The sequence below is a fragment of the Vombatus ursinus genome, unplaced genomic scaffold (genome assembly GCF_900497805.2).
Source record: "Vombatus ursinus unplaced genomic scaffold, bare-nosed wombat genome assembly UNPS02011591.1, whole genome shotgun sequence".
Lineage (NCBI taxonomy): Eukaryota > Metazoa > Chordata > Mammalia > Diprotodontia > Vombatidae > Vombatus > Vombatus ursinus.
The window spans coordinates 4,768,647-4,795,188 of record NW_020951369.1 but is presented as its reverse complement, the minus strand read 5'-3'; the positions used below and the strand labels follow the sequence as shown (position 1 = coordinate 4,795,188).

Sequence of the window (26,542 nt, the reverse complement as noted above, 5' to 3'; positions counted from 1 at the left end):
TAATGCATTGCCAATATATAGCTTGTACATAGTTGTTTGCATGTTGTTGCCCTCATGAGATCGTGACACCCTCCAGGGAAGGGGCTGTCTTGTTTTTCTTTGTATACGCTGTGCTTAGGACAGGGCCTAGGATAATGTGTATTAACTGACCTTAGTTCAACTTCCTCATTTTTCAGATGCAAAATCTGAGAACTAAAGAGGTTAAATGTTTTGCCCAAGGTTATGCTCATAGTAAGTAACAGTGGTGGAAGCATGCTATGAAGGGACCATCATACTATACAGCCCGTCTTAATGCTTATCAGCTCCCTGAACAAAGATCTTACATTTAGATGACCAAGAGTTAAATTAATGCCTGTAGACTATCTACTAATGGTAGGATTCTTAGCATCTACTATCCTTTTTTGGTGACACTCTGCCACTGTAACTGAAAAAAGGGTCTACACATTACTTAAGGCCATTTCAAATTTTATTTTCTCTCATGGGTCTCCATGACTGAAAAGCTGCTTCCAAAGTGATCAACCTACTAGCGATGGGTGGCCTCTCTGAACTTAGCTGGGCTGGTCCTTGGACAGTCAGTGGCCAGAACTGTCCTCACAGCCTTTCTTGGTCAGCAGACCGTATGCGCATTTCCATTTCATGGCATGGCCTTGGAGAACCTCGTGTCACTCTCATGTCTGAATGAGGCATTGCAGAAGGACTGTGAAGTTTCCACACTTTAATACATTTTATTGCTCCTTTGATTCTACACCTCTCTTTCCTTCTCCATGACCTCCTCTCTAATAAAAAGCAGACAAAATATAGGATCAAGATAGAATGGCCAAAACACAACAAAAATGCCCATTGCAAGGTCCTATGCTTCTATCCCATGCCTAGAATAATATCCTCATCAATATCTTTGATTTTATTGTTTTTCATTTTAGATCCTGATTTCATGTCCTCTACAAGTTTATGATTTAACTTCTGTACAGCACAGCCCTATATTGCTTAAGTAGGTGGTGCTTATTTTAAATCATAATAGGATTGTGTTGATAACTAAGGTAAAAGAAATGAGTAGAGAAAGTAATAAAATCCAAAATCCAGTTAAACTATTGGTACAAAGAATTACATTTTAAATACACTATTTAAAGGATGTCAATTTTAAATCCTTTTGTAAAGCAAAGGAGACTTGAAAGGTGAATTATCACCCCCTAACTTGCTTTGTAAATGCAGAATTTTGCATGACAGGTTTTCTTAAAGCAATGCACACTAGTTTTTATAAAAACTGTACAGATATAATATTAATTTTTCTTCATCATTAAATAGACTACTTTGGTCTCTACCTCAGTGTACTTACAGCTGCCGGTTTTATTAATTGGCACAGAATCCCACTCTGGTGGGGGAGAGTCTTTTTCCCCTTCTGAGCTGCTGGTGTTGCCTAGTTCTTGACCACCAGGGAGAAATTTTGCTAGGGCAGGTGGCCTGTTGTCCACTAACTTATTATTTGTACCTGCACAAAATCAAATAGTAATATGGCCATTAATGCAAGAGAATCCTTCTCTCCTTGTCCTATTTCAAAATATACCTCTAATATATTTATATACCTAGGAATCAAGAAACCAACCACCTCAATCAATATGGCTTCTAGGCAGTATTTTTATTTTAATCATCAAAACACAAAAGGGATATTTGTAAGATCAAAATGTACAATACCTCTTGTTTTCTGTGGATTTCGTGATTTAGATCCACTTGTCAACGTATGCTGCTGAAGAGTACTCTTGGTTGGGAGGTTTTTGCGTTGTTTATTTTCCATTGGTGGAGTATATGGAAGCTCCAATGAACTGAAATGCAATCATGGGTGTAAGATTCAGATTTGTCCCTTCTTTGTTTTTAATGCCTGGACAGCAGTGTCATTTGACATTTAAAAGATTTAAAGAAAAATTTAAGGGATGCTTTTGATAACATATAAATATGTAAGGATTATGTGGAGACCTTTAGAATCACTGAAAATGTACATTTTAAAACTGTCTCTGTTACCTCTGCAGCTATTTACAGGCAGACCTCAATTTACAAATGAGTTGTGTTTGTTTGTAAGTCAATCATCTGGAATTCATAAATACAGTCTTATAGAAATAATGTTATAAATGATGGTTAATAAGATTCCCAGAACAGCATAAAAAAAACTCGTTAATGTAATTCAACTAGTCTGACTCGAGGAATGTGGTACAAGAAGTAAAAGGAGAAATTACTTCCTTCCTTTTCCTGGGATCAGTGTTGGAACTAGGAAAAATTTCTGAAAGAGAAGTTTGTCTTTGGTGCCCTCCCTCTTCTTAATGCTCCTCCTCAGAGGTGCCCTCATGTATCTCTGCAGCATCTACCCAAGTGTGTACTAACTCCAAAGTGTTCCATGCTTCAAAATTATCTACTTATCCTACCCTACAATCAAAGCTCCTATTCCTTCAGGATAGATAATCTCATCTGGATATTAATAATAATAAGCATTTATACAGAGCTTTAAGGTTTGCAAAGTGCTTTACTATTATGTCACTTGATCTTTACAACAATGCTGGGAGGTAGACACTATTATTATCCCCATTTTATAGATAGGGAACTGAGGCTGAGCAAGGTTAAGTGATTTGTCCAAGGTCACACAGCTAGCAAGTGTCTGAGGCTGGATTTGAACTTCAGTCTTCCATACTTCAGGCTGGTGCTCAATGTACCGTGTCACCTAGCTGCCTGTTAGGTTGGGACAAAAGCCTCAGGACTGAATCATTTTAGATTAATGTGTGAATGATGGATTATCCTATAAGTTCCCCAAAGGTATTTATCTTTTTATAAAGGAGGTGCTTTGAATTAGTAGAATTTCAGGAGAACAAAGTGAAATAAAACAGTTTATGACACCTGAGAGTCCAATGCTGAGATTAAATCCCATGAAGCAATTCCTAGTTTTCTTTGTTTCTTCTTTACTTACTTCTGAGCCCACAGACTCTCCAACAGCCTTACTGCAACTCTTGCTTCTCAGCCACCACCATCTTTAATAGGCTGCTCCAATTAGAGCTGCCCTAAAGTCTCTGGCAGACTGTTGAGGTGTGTGCAATGGTAAGGAAGACAAACATTTGTGTAGTGTTCTTAAGTTTGGGATGGATTGTATCTGTACCATATTACTTTTTTGGTGTTTAAGTGGTAGTTTGGATTAAAAGGTTGACAGTCATTTTATGTGCTGATTTTGTACTTTTCAAAAGTACTGAAAGAGTTCTACTATGAAATCTTTTGGCATCTTAAAATTACTAATCAATAAGGCTAAGCGACCCTATTATGCAAAGGGGCTCGTGTTGGATAGATAAAATAAAACTGTGCAGGTACCATGTTTAATTTAATTTTATAAAAGTAATGTCACTTAGTATTTTCCTGTTCTGTTTTTCTCTCTGAAATATTAGCCTCTGCTAATACCCTCTGCTTTAAAGAGATCTTAAGATTTATGGATCAAGGTGTGCACAGTAGAATGATAAAACAAATACAGTGAAACTTTGTTGTTATGTATTCTTTGGAGTCCATGCACTAGGACCGTGATTATTATTTTAAATGAAAGAAAGTATTACTAACCTCCCTGAATAGGGTCTAATGCTGTTAAATTTTATGCCAAGTTCCAAGCCATAATGGATGGTATTATCTGTAGTGTGACTTCAGTATTTATTACACAGTTCATCTTAGAATACTACTCAATATTAAGTCCAATTATTATTATTGTTGTTTTTATTGGACCTGTCATTTCATCAATGAAATGCGCTTCCATGAAGGAACATCCCCTTCCAGTACAGTTTGATATCTACTCTGTAACTTACAGTCTTAAAAAGTTTTTTGGGAATACTGAGAAATTAGTGACTAACAGATGCAATTTTAATGAAAGAAAAAGAAATATCCGATTTTTCGAATTGGAAGGGACCTTAGAGACTATGCAGGTCAACTGCCTCATGTTTATAGATGGAGAAACTAAGGTGACAGAGGTTCTCTGGCCTGATCATGGTCACGCAGGTAGTAAGTGGCAAAGCTGAGATTTGAATTCAGCATCTCTGACTCCATATCAAGAGCTCTTTCCCCAGTACATTATCACGTGTCCTGTTAGCATGTAAAGTCCACATCACTTATGTCTCCCTACGGAGGTTCTCTAAATAAGAAGCTGCAACCACGAGGTCAAAAGACAAGACTCTCATACACACTGCCGCCTTCTGCTGTGATCAGACTTCCTGACAGTGCAGAGGGCTCCAGGATGCCCTGAAACCTGGAGCGGGCTTCTTCTACACATGTTGATTTTCTTGTGTGTGTTACCTGAGGGGTTTTACGTCTGCTGGGGTCTCTTTTTTCACATTTGCTGAGAGCTTTTTGCTCTTCTGTTTCACTTGAGACATTTCACCTCCCTGTTTATCAGACACGGCTTGTTTTCCTTTTTGTCGTTCTGGATCCTGTGAAATCGTTTACAAATAATCGGTTTAGTTTGACTAGACATAAGATCATCAAATAAACCTGCACCCTTATTATGAGCACAATGACCACTGTCATTATTTTTTTTACAATGGACCATCTTAACTTGGCCAACCTTCTCAAAGAGAAAATGTTTCTTTTTTAGTTGGAGTTGGGTGAGTGACAAAGAATGCCAAATGTCACTTATGTAGAGATGCTGGGAAAAGAACAAGTTGGTAACTTTTATTCGCAAAGCCTTCCTTTCATTAGGAGTAGCATAGGCTATTAAAATATAAACTAATATAACCCTTTGGTAACATGTCCGAATCTTCACCTCCAGGGACACTTTTAGTAAGGGAGTAATTTAGTCCCTAAGTCCATTCCACTCTAGATCCTTCATTGAGATGACCAACAATGGAATGTTTTTTCTAATGCTGAAATGCCCCCTGCCAAGCTGACTGAACATAATCAATTAATTTCCCACAGCCTTCTTGTGGGAAGAACAACATCTTCAAGCCCCCTTCCCCACTTCCCAACGTGCAACATTTTCTTTAAGTGATATAGAGACATTCCGTGAGATTTTGTTGGCTTAAGAGGCCAAGAACTTCTACTCTGAGTACAAAGTAGCCATGGGGATGTGGGGAGGGGGAACCTCGGAAGTTTAGCTGCTCTACCACATGGGCAATGAATGCAAGAGTTCAGCTAAATCAGTTCGAGGTATCCTTATTGCCTATTCTTATGGAATACACTTCTCCTGCTATGGCTAAGTGCTGAATGGCCTGAGTGTCTCGTTTATCGCAGCGTTAAACCGAGACTACTAGGAGACTGGCCTAAGTCAGGCCCATCCCAGAACAATTTTCCAACTTCACAACTTGTGGTCATTAATGACATAGCTCGATTTGGACATACCACTGTTAATTTCTACAACCCTATAGGGTGCTAAGTCACAGCAATAACCTAGAAAATATATTTTCCTTCACATTTTCCCTATTTCTGATAAATATCTTGATTACATTTATTTAATGAGCACCTTATAGGGAACTTGGGAATACACATGGCTGCCATCACAAAGCATGATACTTAGTTGGACACATTTCATACCCTCCCACCCCAATGCTATTATAAAGCAATGTGTAAAAGATAGAAGGTTCTATAGTAATAGCAATTCATATTTAAATAACGTATATATAATATATAATGTACTTATATTATAACTTATATAATACTTATATAATATATAATAACTTTATATAACGTACTTATACAATTTATATAGAAGATGGCAGTGAAGGACTTACCCCCATATGAGAAAAGTGACAGTTGAAGAAGGTAAGTTACATGCCAACGGTGAAATAGGTATCATAATTGGGACAGTTCACCTTATATATGAGTGGCTAACAAAATGGAGAAAAAGGGTGATGTACTATTTAGGGAGAAAATTGGGAGGAAGAGAGTTTTGAGTTGAATATTTATAGAAGGCTATTGATAAGTCCTTCTGTGGAATAGACAGATTGAGAAAATGATTTGAGTAAAAGTATAAAGGTGAGAATCAGTCAGTTTGTGAGGTTAATGTTAGGAGGTAATGACAGAGATGATGTTCAAAAGAAAGAGAAAAGAGTTGAGGTACTGAGGGTATTTCAAATAATTTGTCAATTAAACTGGGGCTGAAATACATTTAACATTTATCAAATATGGAACTCATAAATTTGTTTATAACTGGTTTAAATTATCATCACATTCTATGTAGCATTAAGAATATACATAAAGCTTCACAACAAATGTGAGGAAATGTTAAAGTTGAAAGTCAGTTTCCTTCTTGATATGAAAAGTGAAAGATATACATATATATGTATATACTATTTAAAAATTAATGAACGTCAATAATATTGGAAATCATCTAAAATAAGTTGGACTACAAATTCTTGATGACAACATTAAATAATCTGTCAATATTAAATTTAATTGGAATAGTATTATTCTGAATACAAAAATTAAAATAGTATGATAATTTCCCTGAATCACTGTATACCATCTTATAAACTATACTCTGATTTATGGCAACTATAAGTGTATTATCCTGTCATGAAATAAAAAGCTACTTCACTGGCCAGTTCCAATATTTTCTACTGGGTCAAACAAAGAACACTACATAATAAAATACAAAAGTAGTCCTTCTGTTTCTCCCTTTGACAGTTGAATTTTGAAATAAATTGCTTAAGCTACAGATTTTAGGTAAAACATGACTTTAAGGAGCTTCCTCCCACTTTTAAGTATTTTATTTTGCTATTGTTCCCTCAGATACAACTCTGAGGGAAACAGATGTCCCGTATTTTCCTCTGGGGAAATGGAGAGAGCATTATATAAAATGATTTGCTTGATACCAAGTGGCCAGAATGGGCTAATACTTAGACATCCTTGGAGTCTAATTTTTATCTAGGACCTTACTGTCTCTAGGACAGAATATCTTCCCCACTATAGAAAGGCTCTCTTGTGCTTCAGTAGTTTTATACCTCTTTTAGAAGTGGTTCTGTATCAGGGTTTGAGGTTTCTGTGGTGGTAGAAGAACTGTCATCATCAGCCAAAGAATCTTTCAGCTCATCCTCTTGTGGCCTCCCCTTTCCTCTTCTCTCCTTCTCCTCTCGTTTCTTGAGTGGTTTGACTTTGCGTTGAGGAGGTTTGCCTTTTCCTATGGAGAACAAAACAAAACTCCTGATTCTAAGTCTTTAACAACAACCATCCCCTAAAAGGAAAAAAAAAAAGATTTTGAAGATAACTATTAAGAATCAATGAGCAAGCATTTATTAAGTGCTCTGTGCCAGGAACTGTATTATAGGCCTTGGGGACACAGAGAAAGGCAAAAATGGCCTCTGCCCTCAAGGAGCTTACATTCTGGGGTACAGACAACATATAAATAGATACATACACAGTGCAGGGAAGGCTCCAGGAGCTGGAGAGATTGGGGAAAGCCTCCTGCTAAAGGTGGTCACTCATCTGATCCCTGAAGGAAGGTGGGGATTCTTAGAGGTGGGGTACGAAGGGAGAGCATTTGACTTACAGAGGACATTCTAGCTCAGTTCTTTACCTGGAGGCCTCCAAACCAACTATAGCTTTTTTGGAGTTTTATTTTCTGTTGCTGTTGTTTTGGATTTGTGATTTCATTAGTAGAAAGAACTCCCTCTATGAATGCAGAACTTCACTGCCCTGAAATGTTTAATCCTCAAGAGTTGCCTGGGAGCACCGAGAAGTGCCCCTAGGGTCAGGTCAGCTCTTTATATACTATGGCATGCTGTCTCTCCAGGTATACTTTATTGATTAAGGAGGTGATTTTTTTTTTTTTTAGCATAGTCTTTCAATGAAATTCAGCTCAGTTTAGTTCATATTTATCAACCTTGCTATATGTAAGCCACTATGGTAGGAACTAGAAATAGAAAGAAAAAAATGCAGAATAGTCCCAACAAGGCAAGAGATGAGGAGGGAGAACATTCCAGGTATGGAGAAGAGCCAGTGAGAATGCTTGGAATGAGGAGATGGAGGATCCTGTCTGAAGAACAGCAAGGAGGCCAAGGTCACTGGATTGTGGAGCACCTAGCAGGGTTTAAGGTGTAAGAAGAGTTGAAAAGCGGTGGTTGGGGAGATGGTTTTGAAGGGCTTTGAATGCCAAAGGATTTTTATCTTTGATCCTACAGGGAGGAGGGAGCCACTCTAGCTTACTGAGTAGAGTGTGACACGACTAGACTTTTGTTTTAGTAAAATTACTTTGACAACTGAGTGGAGGATAGACTGGAGTGGGGAAGAGGCTTGTGGAAGGCTCACTAGCAGGCTATTGTAATAGATCAGACGGGTGGGGGGGCATATATGAGAGATGTTATGGAGGTAAGATGGGAGAGTAAAGAGTCCAGGATGGCATCTAGGCTGCAAAACTGGGTGACTTGGAAGGACTGCTGTGCTCTTGACAGAAGGAGTTATAGAACAGGAGAGGGCTTGACAGGAAAGATTATGAGTTAAATTTTCAATATGTTGAGTTTCAGGGGCATCTACTTGAAGATGTCCAATACAGGGAGTAAGACTCAAGGTCAGAAGAGAGGTTAGGTATTGGTAATCCATGGGAGAGGACAAAATCAGCAAGTGAACCAGTACAGAGAGAGAAGAGGGCCCAGGAGAGAGGCATAGGGGGATGGAGATGACTTGGGTGAAGACACTACAAAAAAGGCTGAAGAAGGGGCAGTTAGGTGGAGAAGTGGATAGAGCTCTGGTCTTGGAGTCAAGAGGACCTGAGTTCAAATCTAGTCTCAGACACATGACACTTACTAGTTGTGTGACCCTGGGCAAGTCACTTAACCCCAATTGCTTCACCAAAAAGCAAAAAAAAAAAAAAAAAAGGAAAAAAAAGGTTGAAGAAGCAGTCAGGTAGGGGGAGAACCAGGAGAGAAGAAAAGGGTGACTGATACTGTTAAAAGCTGCTGAGAGGTCAAGAAGGATGATGACTGAGAAAAGGTGACTAGTAATTTTGGAGAGAGAACTTTGGGTTAAATGATGAACTCAGAAGCCAGACTGCTAAGCCTTAAGAGAGTGAGAGGAAAGGAAGTAAAGGCCTGTATTATAGACAGCCCTTCTCAAGAAGAGTAGCCACAAAAGGGAGGAGAGATATGAGGTGGCATCTGGAAGGCATCAATATATAAAATGAGATGTTTTTGCAGAAACGGGCATGTTTATAGGCAGTAGGAAAGCCACCAGAAGGGCAGAAAGAGATTGAAGATAAGTAAGAGAATGGAGGTGATAGAGGGGGAAATCTATGGCATAAGACAGATAGAATGGGATCTCCCGTGCATGTAGAGGAGGTTGTCTTAGCAGAAGATTAGTATGAAAATTGTGTGGAGGGCAGTTTGGTGAGGGAATGGAAGTGGGGGGTGGGGGGAGAGGTAGTGGTACTGATTAGGAGGCTATTGCAATAATTCATGTGAGAGATGATAAGGGCCTAAACTAGGGAGGTGGCCATATGAATGGAAAGGGACGTGTGTTAAAGATGGCTACTGACCCTATGGGAGATGATAAAAACATCTAAAGAGAGATGTAGACAGAGAAGAGAGCCCTTTTTGCAAACTTTCTATCCTTTTAGATTGTAAGCTCCTTGAGGGCAGGGACTACCTATTGCCTCTTTTTGTATCCCCAGTGTTTAGTACACTGTTCTGTGAAATCTGGATTCAGTCAAAGGGCCGCACTTCAGACCTAGAGGGCCACATGTGTGGCCTTGAGGCTGCAGGGTCCCCACCCCTGACCTAGGATATGAAGGTGTGGAACATTGAGGAACACTAATAGTGAAGGGGCAACAAATGAATGATGATATAGTGAGGGAGTAATCAGACAGGGAGGGGGAGAACTAGGAGAAAGCAATGTCACAAAAGTCAGAAAAGGAAGAGTATCCTGGAGAAAAGACTTAGAGAATAAAAAATTCCATTGTATTTAATGTTTGCCAACTATTAAAATAAGCATTTGATTCAGGATAGCAAAATCTTACCTTAAAGGCTCTTCTCCCACAACATATCTTTCATGCATACATTACAAAGCTATACACAAATGATTTTCTCTGAAAACTCTGATCATTAATACCAAGCATGGTACAGAACAGGGAGACATTCTTGCCAAGAGTATTAGCCACTGTCACAGAGGACACCTTGCACAGAGTCCAAAGAGAAGAGAAAATCCCAAAAGATGGTAAGGTCCTATAGATATCTCTATTAGTGAATGACATTATGCTGACTGCATCAAACTTAGGACACTACAAAGCCTACTAAGTATAATTCATAATCCTTCAAAAGCTGTCAGTCTATCTGTATGGGGTAAACCAAGTGGATAAAGACTGCCTATTGTCTAGACTGCAGACCAAGGCCTGTGGTCCAAATCCAGCCCAGGGGCCACGACTGGCTGAGCTCTTTATTTAGACAATAAACTCCAGGGGCCAGTATCACCTCCAGGATCAAATACAAAATCCTCTGTTTGGTGTTCAAAGCCCTTCATAACCTAGTTTTTTCTCACCTTTCCTGTCTTCTTACATCTTACTCTCTGCAGTCTACTCTTCAGTGCAGTGACACTGGCCTCCTTGATGATCCATAAACAAGACACTCCATCTCTTGGCTCTGGGCATTTTTTCTGGCTGTCCCCATGCCTGGAACACTCTTTCCTCCTCATCTTTGCCTATTGACTTCCCTGTCTTCCTTCAAGTCCCAAATAAAATCCTATCTTCTACAGGAAGCCTTTTCCAACCCTTCTTGTTTATATTTGTTTGCAAGCTTTCTCCCCCTTTAGATTGTAAGCTCCTTGAGGGCAGGGACTACCTTGTGCCTCTTTTTGTATCCCCAGTGCTTGGTATAATACCTGACACATAGCAGGAACCTAATAAATGTTTTTTGACTAACATGTGTGATCTATTAGTACACAGACTACATGCTGGGCAGTCACTGTGGAGAGACAATGAACTGGGACCCAAACTGAAAAGGAATGAGGGAGTACTAGACTACATTTGGGAAATTATAAAATGTTTTTAATGACAAAGGCTTATTTTGCCATATAAATATTCTTTGAAAGATATGATATGATATGGCTGCAAGTCATGTAATAAAATAGTCTCTGAAGAATTTAAGTTGCAGAGCAATGCAGAAGCTGGTTACAACATAGAACTGAAGAAGGATTGTCTATGAAGTGGTAAAAAGTACATCATGAGAAAGATGAAGGGCAGGAAAAGAGGGCTGGTGGGTCACATGGCGAGTGACAGCCTCAGGATAGACTCTGGGCTCCAATGGTAAAAGGCCCCTTGCATGATGGATGAGTGGTCCATCTGTAGAAGCTTGACTGGAGGATGTGGACAGCGAACACCTAGGACAGGGGTGGGGAACCTGAGGCCTTGAGGCCATATGTGACCCTCTAGGTCCTGAAGTGCAGCCCTTTGACTGAATCCAAACTTCACAGAACAAATCTCCTTAATAAATTAATAATAAAATAAATAATAAACAAAAATAAAATGATAATTAATAAATCCCCTTTTATTAAATGGATTTGTTCTGTGAAGTCTGGATTCAGTCAAAGGGCCGCACTTCAGAACTAGAGGGCCACATGCGGCCTCGAGGCTGCAAGTTCCCCACCCCTGACCTAGGATATGAAGGTGTGGATGTGTTAGGAGTTTAACTTCTTTAACTTCCCTTAAGCTCAGAAACGAACATGTGACGCCCTGAGACAACTGACTCCAGAAGCTTCCCATTGCCTCTTAAGATAAACTGCTCTGTTGAGCTTTTAAAGCCCTATACAGCTAGGCCCTACCCTGTCCCTTGCTGGACAATGACTGTTGCTCCATCTCTGCTGGTCTTCATGTCTTTGCACTGGCCATCTCCTGCTCCTTCCTATGTCTGGAATGCACGTGGCCTCACAGTCCCTTCTCTTCCTGTAAAATGTAGCTCAGGTATCACATTGGGCATGAAGAGTTTCGTGATCTCCCCAAATACTGATATCCTCCTTCCAAACTACCTTGTATTTAAATTCTTTGTATGTATTTGTATTTATTAGCCTCATATTTATGCTGTATATATTTTACATTACTATATCCCCAAATGAATGTAAACTCATCACAGGTAGGAAATTTCTCATTATTTGTACTTGTATCTCTAGCACAGTGGCTGGTACTTCATAAATATCCACTGCTTGATTGTTGATCTGAATCTGAGCAAACTGAAAATTCATTATGAAACTAGTAAAGCTGAATTGAGCAGGAACTTTAGACTTGGAACCAGGCATATAGTAATTTAAATCTAACCTCTTAGATGTCTGATCACAGCTAAGTCATTTAACCTCTCCTGGCTTTAGGTAACTCTCTAAGGCTACAAGTTACAGACTTGATTATCACAATGTGTTCTGGAGGGAGTTCCCACACTAAAAAAGTCACAGATCTTTTACTGATATATTTCAGATCACAGTTATAGAGATCTGAATCTTAGAAAAACCTTATACTTTGTATAGCCCTTTAGTAATAAAAATATTTTATCTCATAAAATCAATCATCTCTACTAGTAGTCATTGCCTACTGGCACCTGCACAAATTAACACAAATACACAGTGTCTAAAAGCAGTCTTATGATTGACAAGCAAAATACTTACATTCAGGATTAAAGAATTCTTTCTTCACAACAACACTGTGAGGTAGGTAGTGCAAATATTATAATCTCTATTGTATAGATGAGAAAACAGGCTCAGAGAAGAGTTTAAGTAACTTGCCACAGAAACACAATTACTAAGAGCCAAAGACCATTTTGGAATCGAGGTTCCCAAGCTGAGTGATCCTTCCCCCATACTTCTATGCTATATAGCTTAGCGGTACTGATATAGTCTACACCATTGAATTCTATCAATGACTAGACTGACCATACATACACATAAGTATATAATATTGTTCCTATCACTTCACAGTATCACGGTTTAATACAATATTAATCCTAATCATGCCATACCAGGATAAAATCCTTCCAAATGGTGGCTACCTCTCTATTTTGTCTCAAAAGAGCTATCCCACTGATTGGTGGAGAGGAACAAGGACAGACCAGTAGAAAGTAGCTGCTGGGGAGGTACCCTACTCTGAACTTCAGGGAGAAAGGCAGAGGAGGTCAAGAGGCAGGCTGAGGAAAGGAGAAGTGAGACAGGGATATGCCTGAGCACTGTTATGACAATGAGAAAAATAGTTAATGTCTTCTTCTGTAAGATAGAAGTATTATTATTTCATAAACACTGCAAAGAAAAGGGTCCAGTTTTTAATGTCTCATATGAGCTGTGAACATGATATTTAAACTGTAATGGTCTTAACTCCTGACTCCACTGAGAAATAGTTCTACACTAGAAGTCATTACAGAATTAAAGAAATGTTAATGCTACTAGGGAAGCTCAGAGATCATTTGGTATAATCCCCCCATTTTACAAATGTGGAAACCAAGGACAAGAGAGGTCATGTGACTTGCCCATGTGTAGAAGAGCCTTGTCACACATCCAGGGCTCTTGTACCCATCAGTTTAGTGTTTTTTGTCACACCACATGGCCATTCAGTTCTACTAGGCATCGATATGAAGCTCAATGACTATTACTTCAACAGTTACCTAAAAAAGAGACCTATTTCCCCCTTCATTTTCAAACAGTAAAAATGAATGTACAACTTACTAGAACAGCTGCTTATTACAAAACCACAATCACCTCTTCTCTTCCTTGGGTTTAAGGTATTATTTATTAATACAATGTGTAGAAACATGTTCCATGATTAAATTTCTAGACTCTTTTGACAATTTTTTCATTTAGATTTTATAATTTAGGGAGAATAGTTTTATTAATCAACAGCTCTGGATGGGAAACAAGGACCTAACCTATTTTTCCTTTAGATTAGTCTCAAACTCAAAATTCATATTTTCTTTAAGTTTACATTATTCATCTACTTTTACTACCTAAAATGTTTTATCTTCACAAATACCTTTTGTGAATGTCTATACAAAGAAATTTTGTAAGTCAGGATTGGGATTCTTAACCTGGGGTCCAGAAGACCCCAGGACATGGATAGACTTCAAGAGGTCTGTAAAAATGACATCTTTATTTTAACTAACCTCTGAATAAAACTTAGCATTTCCTTTAATTATGAATTTTTTTAAAAAAGTTATCCTGAGAAGGGGTTCATGGAACAAAAAAGTTAAGAACCCCTAACTTATGGGGATTGTAAGAGAGAGATGGGGCCAAGTTGTGAGTTTTAGATCTTTACTTTAGATGATTTTTTTTTAAAGAAAATAATACATGTCACTGTCAAATTTTCTCTACGACAGAAGGCAATGATAAATTTCTGCCATATAGAAACATAAAAAGAAAAGACTAGAACTCATTTGTAGAACAATCTAAAAGTAGAAGAAAGTAATATTCCTGTTCTTTCATTTTAAACTAATAATAAAATTATCTGCTAAAATAAACTCAAAAGATTGATTAATGAAAAAACAATTTTATGTCATTAAGTTGCTATTAAATTCAAAAGTTTACTTTAAAACAATTGAATCACAAAATTGAATGCACTGAATTTCCAAGAGGAATTGATGTGTTTCTATCTATTCCCCTTAGAAGGATCATAGAGTCACAGACCCAGAGCTAGAAGAGACGTAAGAGGCCATATACTGCGAACACTCATTCAACACATGAGGGACCAAGCTCAGGAAGCAAGGTTAAAAGAGCTATCCAAAGTCAAAAAAGTCCTGCTGGAGATGGGAATTGAGCCCAGGCTGCCTGACTGCAGAGACAATGCTCTTGCCGCTATACCATGCTTTTGCTACAGACGTCAATTTAAAATCAAAGCACAATTAATGATTCCAAAGTAAGGGACAACGGAAAGACCCTGTCCTCTCAAGTGAAGATGTGGAATGTGTCGCTTTACTATTCAGTAATGATAACACTAAACACATGGGAATAATGGGAAGAATCTGGGATTCTTGGCCTCCACCACTGCCACCCATCTACTACTCAGCACATACTCCAGCACCCTGGAGATCAGGGAAGTTAAGTAACTTGCCCAGGATCATACAGCTAGTGAGGGTCAGGGGTGGTGTGTTGGGGATGTATGGCGGTGGGGGTGGGATCTGAATTATTCATGACACCCAGCTCCCTTAATAGTGAACACATACCCACTAAATGAGAAATGCGCAACCTTCCCTGCTGCTAAGACACAATCTATACATGATGCTGAAGTACAAAACACAATATATGAATGATAAATTTCTGCCTTAGTAAGCAATCTTAAACAACTGAAATTGTTGGGGAAAATGGCTTTTGTGACTATATTTTGAAAAGTCTGTATCTTATTTTTAAAACATATACTTATGGAGGGATATCAAATGAAAAATTTACTGGTTACCATAACCATAGGGATGACAGTTTCTTAAATTTTTAGCACCAAAGAAAAAGAGTCCAATTACCCTTGTTTTTTGACATTGGAGATGGAGGTTGCTCTGTAAACACGTCTAGTGAAGTGGATTCAGTGTGGTCAAAATCTTTATCCATGGCTTCTATAAGACTGGTGATATCTGAATCTTCTGAGCTGTGTCTTAAATTGCTGGCACACTCTGGGTGGGAAGGGTGAGCAAGTGGTGGAGGGGGCACGGAGCTTTCGGGATGATGCTCCAGTTGCTGAGGCACTGTTGGTGGAGGTGAGGAGTGTTGCTCCAGCAGGACCTGACTGTGGTGCTGGTTCTGCTTTGCTCCTTTGGACCTTCTGCCTGCTGTATGACTCTGTGTTACTGCATTTGAATCCAATACTAGGGTACCTGTTCTGTTAGCAGATGGTGTAGAAGTCCTGCTAGTAATGTTTGAATTGTTTTTAGATTTGTAATTTTCAACATCAGCTGAGTTTCTACTGCTGTGCAGATGAACTGATGCATTGCAGTGTTTATGGTTTCCTGAACTGGATCTGGATGAGGAACCTCCTGTTGCATAGATTCCCCTGCCGGAACTGTGGTTGGTGTCAGATCCAAGACTGTTCAAGCTGAAAAAGGACCAATTACGATCAGAAGACACGGATTAAAGATGTTCCCCTACTTCAATAGAACTACATTAAGGAATTAGGGCTCAAAGAGTTCTTCACTGATGAATGAGGCACAGGAGAGAAGAGCATTTACCAGGAGAAAGAGCACACTGGATGGAGTTTAACAGCTGGTGAATCAACATTTTATATCCACATGAAATTCATACACAGCATACTTTTTCCTCCTCTAAAAATTTTATTATTTATTTTTAACATTCTATTTTTTTCTTTAAATTTTGAGTTCCAAATTCTCTCCCTGCCTTCAGCCCCTCTCCCTACTACTGAAAAATCATGCAATACGATATCAATTATATATAAGAAGACATGCAAAACATATTTTTATACTAGCATGGCATACTTTTAACATACATTGCTGAATAAAAATGATGATCTTCCATAGTCAATTCATTACCAACATAAAACACTCTAGGAGAACACTTATGGAAATAAAGGTAATCTCCTAAACAACAAAAGTGTTCTATCTACCTAAAGATTTGTGAGCTGTCAGTCACTGGCTCCCAAAACATATGCCAACATTACAAAAATGTTGTCTTTGGAATGGGTGTTTTGTAGCTCAATGCCACAGTAAAAAGCAATTTAATAACCAGAATTAGGTTTGTTTTTTTCCTTGCACAACAACAACAACAACAATAATAATTAACATTGCTATATAGTACCTACTACGTTTCAGGAAACGTACTATAAATTTACAAAATTACCAATATTATCTCATTTGATCTGGTTTTATAAGCATTTATGTAGATAGGATCAATTGCTGCTATGAACTTACTTTCCTTCGGATGATATACCAACAATTCTCCTGAGATCAAACGGTCTTCCCATATCAAAGGGAGGGTTTGAAGCCTCAAATGACAGACGCCTTCGAAATGGCTCCCAAATTCCTTGAGCTTCTAAATAGGCTGTTCCAATTACCAAGAGAAAGAGTACACTGCAGGGGACCAAAAAGTTGGAGAATCAATACTGTCAATATCAGAATGAAGAAATTTAACAATAAGCAATAAACAAAAGCATAATAACATGGTGGTGAATCAGTTTTATAGCACACAAAAAGAATGCTGCCTCTATCAGTCTCTGCCGAGCGATATGAAAATATGCAAAAAAAATTATGGACTAAAGATCAGAAGCATATATCTATCTTACAGTGTTGGATTAAATGTAATTCTGATAAATGTTCACTTTAAGGGTGACCTTTCCACAAGATTTATTTATTTTTGCCAAGAAAAAACTTTTGATCTAGTTAATCCTTCCTCTGCTTGTCTTTTATACAAAATTAAATAATCAATTTAGCAACCCAACTTATCTCTCTATCCATAAAAAATTCTGGAAAAGAAAAATAAAATAGGACAGTTAGAGGGGATTTCTTTTGGTTTTAACTATCTTCTTTCAAAATTATTACATATAAATCATCTTAGCAATTTCAACTAATGGAGCTGAACTGACAATGTCTTTTTCAGAGACCAAATTATGCTTAATTATCAAAGACGTATGGCAACTGGTGCTGGGAAAAATTCCTTTTGGTTACTAAATATGTGCCACGATCATTAAATTCCAATCTATTGCAAAAAAAAAAAAAAGCATATGGTATAATACCTCATTATTCCTGAGATGATTATGTACAGTGCCAATTCCCAGTTGGGTCTGGGCAAGGCTTCTGCACATGTTGCTAACATATGATATGGAAGGGATGCATTCAATATAAAAGTAAATTCGGAGCCACAAGCCGTTATGAACTTCAGTTCACGAATGACCCTGGAAGCAGTGAAATCAGGTGTAAACCTAAAAGAGAATAATGGTAGAAAGGATTAATGTATTTTAAATGATACCACATAACAGTTAAAATCCCATGATGTCTTTCAATAGGAACATACTGTATAAGGTTGGGGAGATGTAATCAAAGTCAGAGCATTATCAGGGTCCACCACAGTAATGAATCCAGACAAAAGTATTTAGGTCTTTTTTTTTCCCTACCAGACAAATCTTGCCTGTTCTTTATTCATGTTTCTTGCATTGGTCTCTTCAATTTCTTTTTTAACTATTGTTGCTGTGGTCTAGAATCTTAGTGTCTCAAGCTGGACCTACTGTGATCATTTCCCAACTAGTCGTCTTATCTTGGGCCTCTAATCCATTCTATACACTCGTGCCAAATCAATCTCCCTGAAACATTTTTATGTAGATAAAATTCTCTTATTCAAAAAAACCACTGGTTCTCTACTATTTAAAGAATAAAGTCCTAGTTCCTTAGCTGGCCTTTGAAGGCCCTATGTAAACTGGTTAAACATTTTCTCTCCAAACCTTATGCCCCTGAAATAAGCTCTCCAATCTGCATAAGCAGATCTACTCATCGAACATGTCATACACAGTTCTGTCTCTATTGTTCTGTTCATGTTATTTCTGTTTGCCAGACTGTACTCGTTTAGATTTACCTATCCAGGGGTGGGGCACCTGTGGCCTCGAGGCCACATGTGACCCTCTAGGTCCTCAATTGTGGCCTTTTGAGTGAATCCAAACTTTACAGTTTGGATTTTAATAAAAGGATTTGATCTATAAAGTTTGGATTCAGTGAAAAGGCCACAATTGAGGACCTAGAGGGTCACATGTGGCCTCGAGGCCACAGGTGCCCCACCCCTGATTATACCCTTCTTTCAAGCTGATGTTCAGATGATGTTTGGACCTCTTCCAAAAACCCTTTTCTGACTATCCCAGTCCACAATGATGTATTCCTTTTTTGAATTCTTGTAGTATAGTCAATCCTCAACTTTCACAGGGGTAGCATTCCTAGAAAATGGCATGAAAGTAAAAACATGTGAATGCTGACATGTTGAAACTCTGAGAAGTAGGGGGTTAGGTTCTCATGATCACCAAAAACTGTAATCTTTCATTATAGATTGCTGAAAATATACTTTTATGCATACAATTCTTTATAACAAAACATTAATTCTGATAATATGCACTTTTCCTAACACAGTGACCATGAAATAACCCATAAAATGCAGTACACAAAATAAAACTGGTAGCATGTGAAACATTTTTTCTTGCTAGTAATTCCCTAGAATTCTGTGACCTTTTGTGCTAATATCTCAATTAAAAAACAAAAACAAAAACAAAAACAGTGATTTCAGACAATACTATACTGCTGTAAACCTCTCTACCTTGGCCACCCTTTGAAAACTAAGGGGGAGGCTGCTGGGACTTTAGTTGCTGCCGTCAGAAAATGGTAGACTGGCAAGGTCTTGACATCACCTTTTACACTCTGAATGCATAGGGGGCTCTTTACTCTAATGGCAGGATGAACAAGAACAGTGAAGTGCCTAGTAGTATATCAGCTGCTCCACAAACTTGTGTGCATTATGCCTCTCATTTTTTTTCTCTACTGCACATAGCTGTGAATACTTGTGATTACCAATGCGAATGTAAAAATGAGGTTACTAATAAAATCATATGAATGCTTGAAGTCACAAAAGTTAAATGCACAAATGATGAGGATCGACTATAATTATTATCTTTATTACAATGTGACATTTGTTACAAGCTACCTTTCATTATTTATCTTTTTATTTAACACCCTGGCTTGCCAACAAGACTGTACACTCCTTGAGGGCTGGAACCATGTCTGATACAATTCTTTGTATCATCAGCTCCTAGTACAGTGTTTTGCTTACACGTGGTACACACTCAATAAATGATTGTTGATGCTACAATGGTTATTAAACTCAAGCACTAAAAGTCATACTTAACACAGGCCTTTCTACATAGCTAGTTGTAGAGAACTATTAAGAAATAAGGCAACCCTTAAAAATTTAATCAGAAGAGAGATTCAACCAGCTGGAAGAAATACCACACATTACTATTGTGCTTAATGGGGAAATCAGAGATCCTGTATGTGATACAAATTCTATGCACAAGCAGTGAAAACCCATTGTTATAATACAATGATGACCTGTAAAAACATTTATGGGACATTTCAAGACTTCAGCAGAAGAACTAATGAGAAAATGTTTCTTTTAAATTTAATCAGAAATTACTTACAATATAACAATGTCTTTAGAGGCATTGACACCTAGTGCAAACTCTTGACAATTCACAACCTTAAATCCGTATCCTTCACATGCATAGCCACTGATCTCAATGGACTTTACATTAACTTGAAGTTGTCCAGTATTCTCAACTTTGAATGTTCTCTTCAATGTGAAATTTGGTTCTTTTAATTTCATCTCTAAACAAAACAAGACAAAAATAATCAGGACTTCGAAGAATTCTTCTATCTTCATGATTTGGATTTTTAACAACATTTAGCAAATGACTTTATCACCTATTTTAAGGTTTAAAGTATAATAATACTATAAAATGAAATGACTAAATGATTATTTTCACACTGAGGTATTCTTATAGAAATTTTAAATAATAGCAAAACCATCAAATTTCTCTTAGAAATAATTCTTCAGTCCAAAAATAATTCAGTCACAAAAGTAAAAATTTGAAATAGAAGAAATTTTTGTCATAGCATAACTCAATTTATATTTAAGCCTTATTTCAATGGCTACTTCTAGACCAAATCCAAAGAATTTTTTTAGTTGCGGAAACAAATCAGGGATTTACTTTTACATCTCAAGCTGATATTTATATAAACATATACAAACATACCAAAGTGCATGACTAGGTACTGGAAAGGTTTTGATCTATGTGTGCATTTGGAATTTTATGGAATACTCACTATCCGAACAATCTTTCAGTAATGCTTCTGTGATTTTAAACCGTAAGGAACTTCCTGGACCTGGAGGCTTGCCTGCAATCTTCATGTTTTCAGTTGTTCCTTGTCCTTGTACCATTACAGCATCCACCACAGTTAAATTGTTTCTACATAAGAACAAAAGTTATGTACTTTTTAAATTACAAAAATCTACATATTGTTTTGACCCATAATTTCACAAATCAAGTGTTCTGAAGTAATGAAAAAAGAAACATGCCAAATTTAAAATTAATGAATCTATTGCCTTTTAAATAAAAACAGCAAGGGTTTTGTATTGTTCAAACCGTATCACATGGTATTGTTAAGTGTGTACCTTAGAAAAATATTTTAATCACATTGTAGATCTATCTTGGGAGGTCTTCTGCATATTTTTTGACTCAATTAATGACAAACTCATTTCTGAAACAAATTATTTAAGACTTCTATATATGTATTGCAGAATTCATTCAACCATAAATCATAGAGACATACCTGATTATGATTAATGAAGCAACAGTTTTGTTGAGAACTGGTGTAAATTTTACTTTGACAGATTTCTTTTCTCCAGGTTTTAAAATTATATTTAAAACTGAATGTCGAGACAGTCCTTCAGAAAATCCAGTTGTACTTTGCAAAGGATGAACCTTTAACCAATCAGTAAGAAAACAGTGTTAACATAGAGTCAACAGATTTAAAAAATGAGTTTTATAATACAGCTTAATATAATAATATTTGCTAGTAAACAAACACTTATTTTGTCACTATATACTTGCAGATGCTATCCAGCCAACAAGGGAAGGTGGGGCATTTTATAGTGAATGTCTAAACTTCTACATATTTAGACCCAAATGGATTCTGTCCAAAATATTCAACAGTAGTTAGGCAGCACAGTGGCTGAAGTGCCAAACTTGGAGTCAGCAAGACTTGAACTCAACTACTACTGCCTCAGACCCTAACTAGCTGCATGACTCTAAGCAAGTCACTTAAGCCTCTGTCACTTTCTTCAATTCTCAACCGAGGATCATAATAGCACGTACTTTGCAGGGCTGTTGTGAAGAACAGCTGAGGTAGCACGTGTAAACTGCTCTGTAAACATTAAAACACTATACAAACACTAGCTTTATTATTCTTTCATAAATACTCTATTTCAGCAAATCTGGTATCTTTTTCTCCATGTAGAGCCAAAAGAGCCTCCTTCACCTCATTATAGAACCCGAGAGTTAGAAGGAACCCAGGTCATCCAAGTGCTATGCAAATGCTTACATGTTAGCTATTATTAATATTATCACTATCAATATAATTAATATCACACATTGAAAATAAATAAGTCACCACAAAAGAGCACACACATACATTAAGAGTATACTGTTTTCTAGTTTAATTGGTAATCACTAACAACTTCAATGGAATCCTACTTCAAGGGATTATAGATTGTAGCTGGAAGGGGCCTTAGGTGTCATTGAGCCCCAACTCTTCATTTTTATATATCACGAAACTGAGGAACAAAAGGTTAAACACCTGTCCGAGGACACACAAACAGTAAACAGTACTACTGAACTTTGAACACATATAAGGCCCTTATAACCGTATTGTGTGGTCTCAAGTCCATTCAAAGTACTTCATCTCAAGTATATTAAGTACTTAATAATGTTGAATTGAATAAACGTTAAGTGAATGGGAAAGACAGTAATTGCTCTGACTTTCTGGGCTCAGAGAAACTAGAGATTGTTATGGGTTAGAGTACTCAGAAAAGGTTTACTGGAAGAAGTAAGAGATGGCTAATTGTAAGATGGGTAAGATGTGGTTCAGAAGAGAAGGGGAACACACCAGGTGAGGAGATCACTGTGAGCAAAGGCCCTGATGTAGAACTACGTGTGTTACATTGTGGAGAAAGTAATTCAGTAGTGCAGAACACACAAATGTTTACTGGATGCTTATTATATGCAAAATGTTCAGGTTGGGAATTAGTGGCATATAAAGTTTTAAAGTTAGGGAGATAACATATATATGTGTTTCTGTGTATAGATGTACAGAGAGTTACACACATTTATATACGTATAAAAATATGTGTTGTATGATATGAATGTATAATGTATGATAGAAATATTAGAAATTTTCAGTTGAAGCCTTAAATAATCAAATAGGTACAGATCATGAACTTTTATATATAGATGGGGAATTTCTGAAAGGAAACAAGCAACTTTCTTAATGTAATTTTGGATGATATTTTACTAGACTAATTTAACTTTTGATTTTTAATTAATTTAAATATGAAATGTATAAATTGATCCACCTAACCAGCAATTCCCATGGTACTTGTTTTCCCTAAGTCTCCAAACGTTTCATTTTTCTTCACGATAATGACATAAAATAGTATTACCATTCCACCCTCATGTAATTACTATCTAGTCTTTCCTGTCCATTAGTATACATTTATCCTCATTTTTAAAATTTCTTTAGTTCACTTTAAGACCAATAATTTGTAATCTAGTCAAATCTAAGAGCTAATAACATTTTTCTCTTACAAGTTGTGCAGCAACCCAAGATACTGTGATTTTCTTAGAATTTTATTATGAATGTTAAAGACTTACGGGACAGCTAAGTGGCGCAGTGGATAGAGCACCGGCCCTGAAATCAGGAAGACCTGAGTTCAAATCCGGCCTCAGACCAAAACACTTGACACTTACTAGCTGTGTGACCTTGGGCAAGTCACTTAACCCCAATTGCCTTAAAAAAAGAGAAAGAAAGAAAAAAAAAAGACTTACACAATTTCTGAAGACTTGGAATTCTAATGTTCTCAAATCCAGATTTGCCATTTTACTCAAATTAAACCTAAAATACAAATATACATTACTTTGTAAATAGCATCATGAGACAAACAACTTCAGCTGAAGAATTACTTATCAAGTTTATACTTTCAAATGTCTATTTTATATCTAGGACAGATGTTGCAGATTAATAAAAATATAAAACTGCCAAATTTGAGACTTGCTCTTATTTTTCTTCACAGGTTGTTCAAGTAGATATTTCTATCACATTTTGTTGGCCTCTGCCTAAAAGTTCCAGTAGAACATAGGATCACATCTTTAGAGCTGAAATGGACGTGGGATAGAATAGGAAACTGAAGCTTGAGGTTATGAAGCTAGCAAGGAGCAGAGATGAGAACTGAACCTAGATCATGATTACAAATTAAGTGTTCTTTACATTGTATTGCATTCAAGTTAATTTCATCCCTCTAAACAAGACCTGCTTCCTTTATTTTCAATACAATATTAATTTCCCAAAGAGTTCCAATGCTACCACATAGGGACGGAGTCATGGACATAAGCCTGTAATTTCTCTTGGCAGAGGGAACTCCTGAATAAGAAAACTTCCTCTAATAATGTATGTAGGTCAGCACCTCTGCCATTCATAGCATAGGGAGCTGTTTCAAGGCCCAGGAGGTTAAGGGACTGGTCCCAAGTATAGCCAGTATGTGGCAGAGGTGGGACGTAGAACTCTGGCTTTGAGGATGGATGTCTATCCACTATGTCACGCTGCCTCTCACTAAGAAAAAAAGAGAGCTGAATTCCTTAAACAACGTTTACCTTTCCAGTAGTTTATCTACAAAGGCTGAGGGATTAGAATACAAAGCCATTGGAACGAACTGAACGTGAACAGGAACATCTGCTGGGTTTTCTAGAACAATTTTTTCTTCCTAAAACAAAATAATATTATAAGGTCAAACTTGGGATTTCTACTAATTACAGGAAGGAGTAGACATTCTGTAACAAAGTTCTCTAATTCCAAAAGCAGTGTCACTCTGAATACTTACGGAAGAGCTATTTATATTTGTAAGTGGGAAACTCAAAAATCGAGGAGAACTAAGTATAGATGGCCAGGACAACTCCGCAGTAATTTTTGATACTACATTTTTCTGAAGGTCTGTATCCACTTCAAACATGGTGGCCAATCTAAAAAAAAAGTTTGAAACATACAGTAAGGAGAAAGTACTTGAATTTCCTGAGTACAAGAAATTATACCTTACTAAACTTGTATACTTGGGAAATTTAACTCTCACCTGAAAATATAGGATTATTTTACTTTCTAATATTTTGTACTGCTTTAATGTCATTTTAAACTTTATCTCTTTTAGCATTTTAACAGTATTAACAGTTTTGCTGTATCTTATCTCACTTTATTCTGCTATTAGTGTTTCAAAGTTGAATCTGTCCAAGTCATAAATCTTGAAAATAGTATCAAAGATACTACAACATTCTTAAAATTAAAATTTTTTTCAATGTACTCTCAGCGAATGCAAAGCATAAAATTACATTAGTAACTATTCTAGGTACAATATTAAAAAAAAAGGTGGGCATAAGAAAGAGATGTGCCATAAATTCCATAATATCCCAATGGGGAACTATGTATCTTTAACTGAATATATTTCAATTATTAAGTGCTATTGCAATTCCTATAAAACTTCGCCTCTCTAGATTAGGGGCCAAGATATGAAGATAGAGGATACAGAACCTTTTTTGGTAGCCAAAGGAAACAACCAGCTTTACTACCTGGAATCCAAGCTTTCTTCTTAGTATTAAAAACATTACAAGCAATAAATATGGGATCCTATTAGCCAGATAATGGTGGTGGTGGTAATGGTTCAAGATTAATGTGATCTTTTCAGCAGCATTCAGATAGGCCCCAATTCAATTTCAAAAGTTCATTTACATATCAGTTGTATGAACCTCAAGAGCACTTAGCCCATAATAGTAATGTTATAAATGGTGTTTAGATTCCAAGGCTAATTTACAAAAGTCAATTTAATCCATAATGTAGTATTATAGAGGCTATAGTACCAATACTCTAAACTTACCCTTCTATAAATTATTACATGTATATTTTACTTGCCAATATAAAGGGAGAGTGTTACACATTTAGTACAATTGTTATTGCATTAAGGAGATTAGGAGAAGATTGTTGGGGCTCTAAAAGCAACTGGGATGGGCACAGGAGAGAAAATGCATTAAAGCGGCTCTTTATAGTGTAACAAAGTTTCATTTTCAAGAAGGTGTCAGTTTTTTCCCTCTGTGAAAAGAAGATCTGAACTACACTGGAATGCCATTGTGAAAACAGAAAACCTGAGAAATGAGAGTTGCCAGCAAAGGTGGCTCAGAAGCCCTTTTTTCAGAATAAACACTCACACATTCTATTCAAACTGTGGAACTGAAATGGAACATTAACAAAAAATCAAAGTATGTTTAGTTTGTTCTTTGTAGGGGAGAATGAGAGAGAAAAAACCTTTTTGAAGATACTGTTTTTGGTAGATGAAGCTGTTTAGGTCAAGTCAAATCATAGTAGTTATTTTATAGAAGGACATTATTCAAATACCATTCTTTAGTTTTAATGATGTAGCTAGGGGACTGGAAGAAATAGGAGGAAATATTCTCAATGAATATTAGTCAAAATGACAACTTGATTTATTTCCTTAACTGTTTTTAAAAGATTAGATTTAATTCCTCAGTTTACAAAATAATTCATCAAGTCAAATGATATAACAAAGAAATAACCATTTGGACTCAAATACCTATTAAGAATTAGGATAATGAGAATAAAAGGACTCACTTGTGACCTGCATTGTCTTTTACTCCTGTCCATGTTCTGAATAAGTTTTCATGCAAATCCCAATCAGAATCCCACATGTCTTCCTGCATTGCTAAGCCATGTTGTACTTTAGGTTCAGCTAAAACAAAGTCAATTTATTTTAAATTACAAACACACATATACACACACAAAAAGAAAGCACT

The 26,542-nt window shown here is 36.9% G+C and overlaps 1 protein-coding gene across 1 annotated transcript in view; it reads right to left on the bottom strand.

Moving 5' to 3' along the window:
- Positions 1 to 26,542, bottom strand: part of TMEM131 (transmembrane protein 131) — a 163,237-nt gene that overhangs the window by 7,672 nt on the left and 129,023 nt on the right. The window contains exons 23-36 of the mRNA XM_027856653.1: positions 26,361 to 26,478; positions 24,571 to 24,709; positions 24,344 to 24,453; positions 23,522 to 23,588; positions 21,249 to 21,400; positions 20,742 to 20,884; positions 20,057 to 20,243; positions 17,621 to 17,806; positions 16,800 to 16,958; positions 15,405 to 15,970; positions 6,945 to 7,120; positions 4,303 to 4,436; positions 1,690 to 1,817; positions 1,334 to 1,486 (exon numbers count right to left, since the gene is read on the bottom strand). Coding sequence (XP_027712454.1) covers positions 1,334 to 1,486; positions 1,690 to 1,817; positions 4,303 to 4,436; positions 6,945 to 7,120; positions 15,405 to 15,970; positions 16,800 to 16,958; positions 17,621 to 17,806; positions 20,057 to 20,243; positions 20,742 to 20,884; positions 21,249 to 21,400; positions 23,522 to 23,588; positions 24,344 to 24,453; positions 24,571 to 24,709; positions 26,361 to 26,478 — 2,418 coding nt within the window. The remainder of the gene's footprint in view (positions 1 to 1,333; positions 1,487 to 1,689; positions 1,818 to 4,302; positions 4,437 to 6,944; positions 7,121 to 15,404; positions 15,971 to 16,799; positions 16,959 to 17,620; positions 17,807 to 20,056; positions 20,244 to 20,741; positions 20,885 to 21,248; positions 21,401 to 23,521; positions 23,589 to 24,343; positions 24,454 to 24,570; positions 24,710 to 26,360; positions 26,479 to 26,542) is intronic.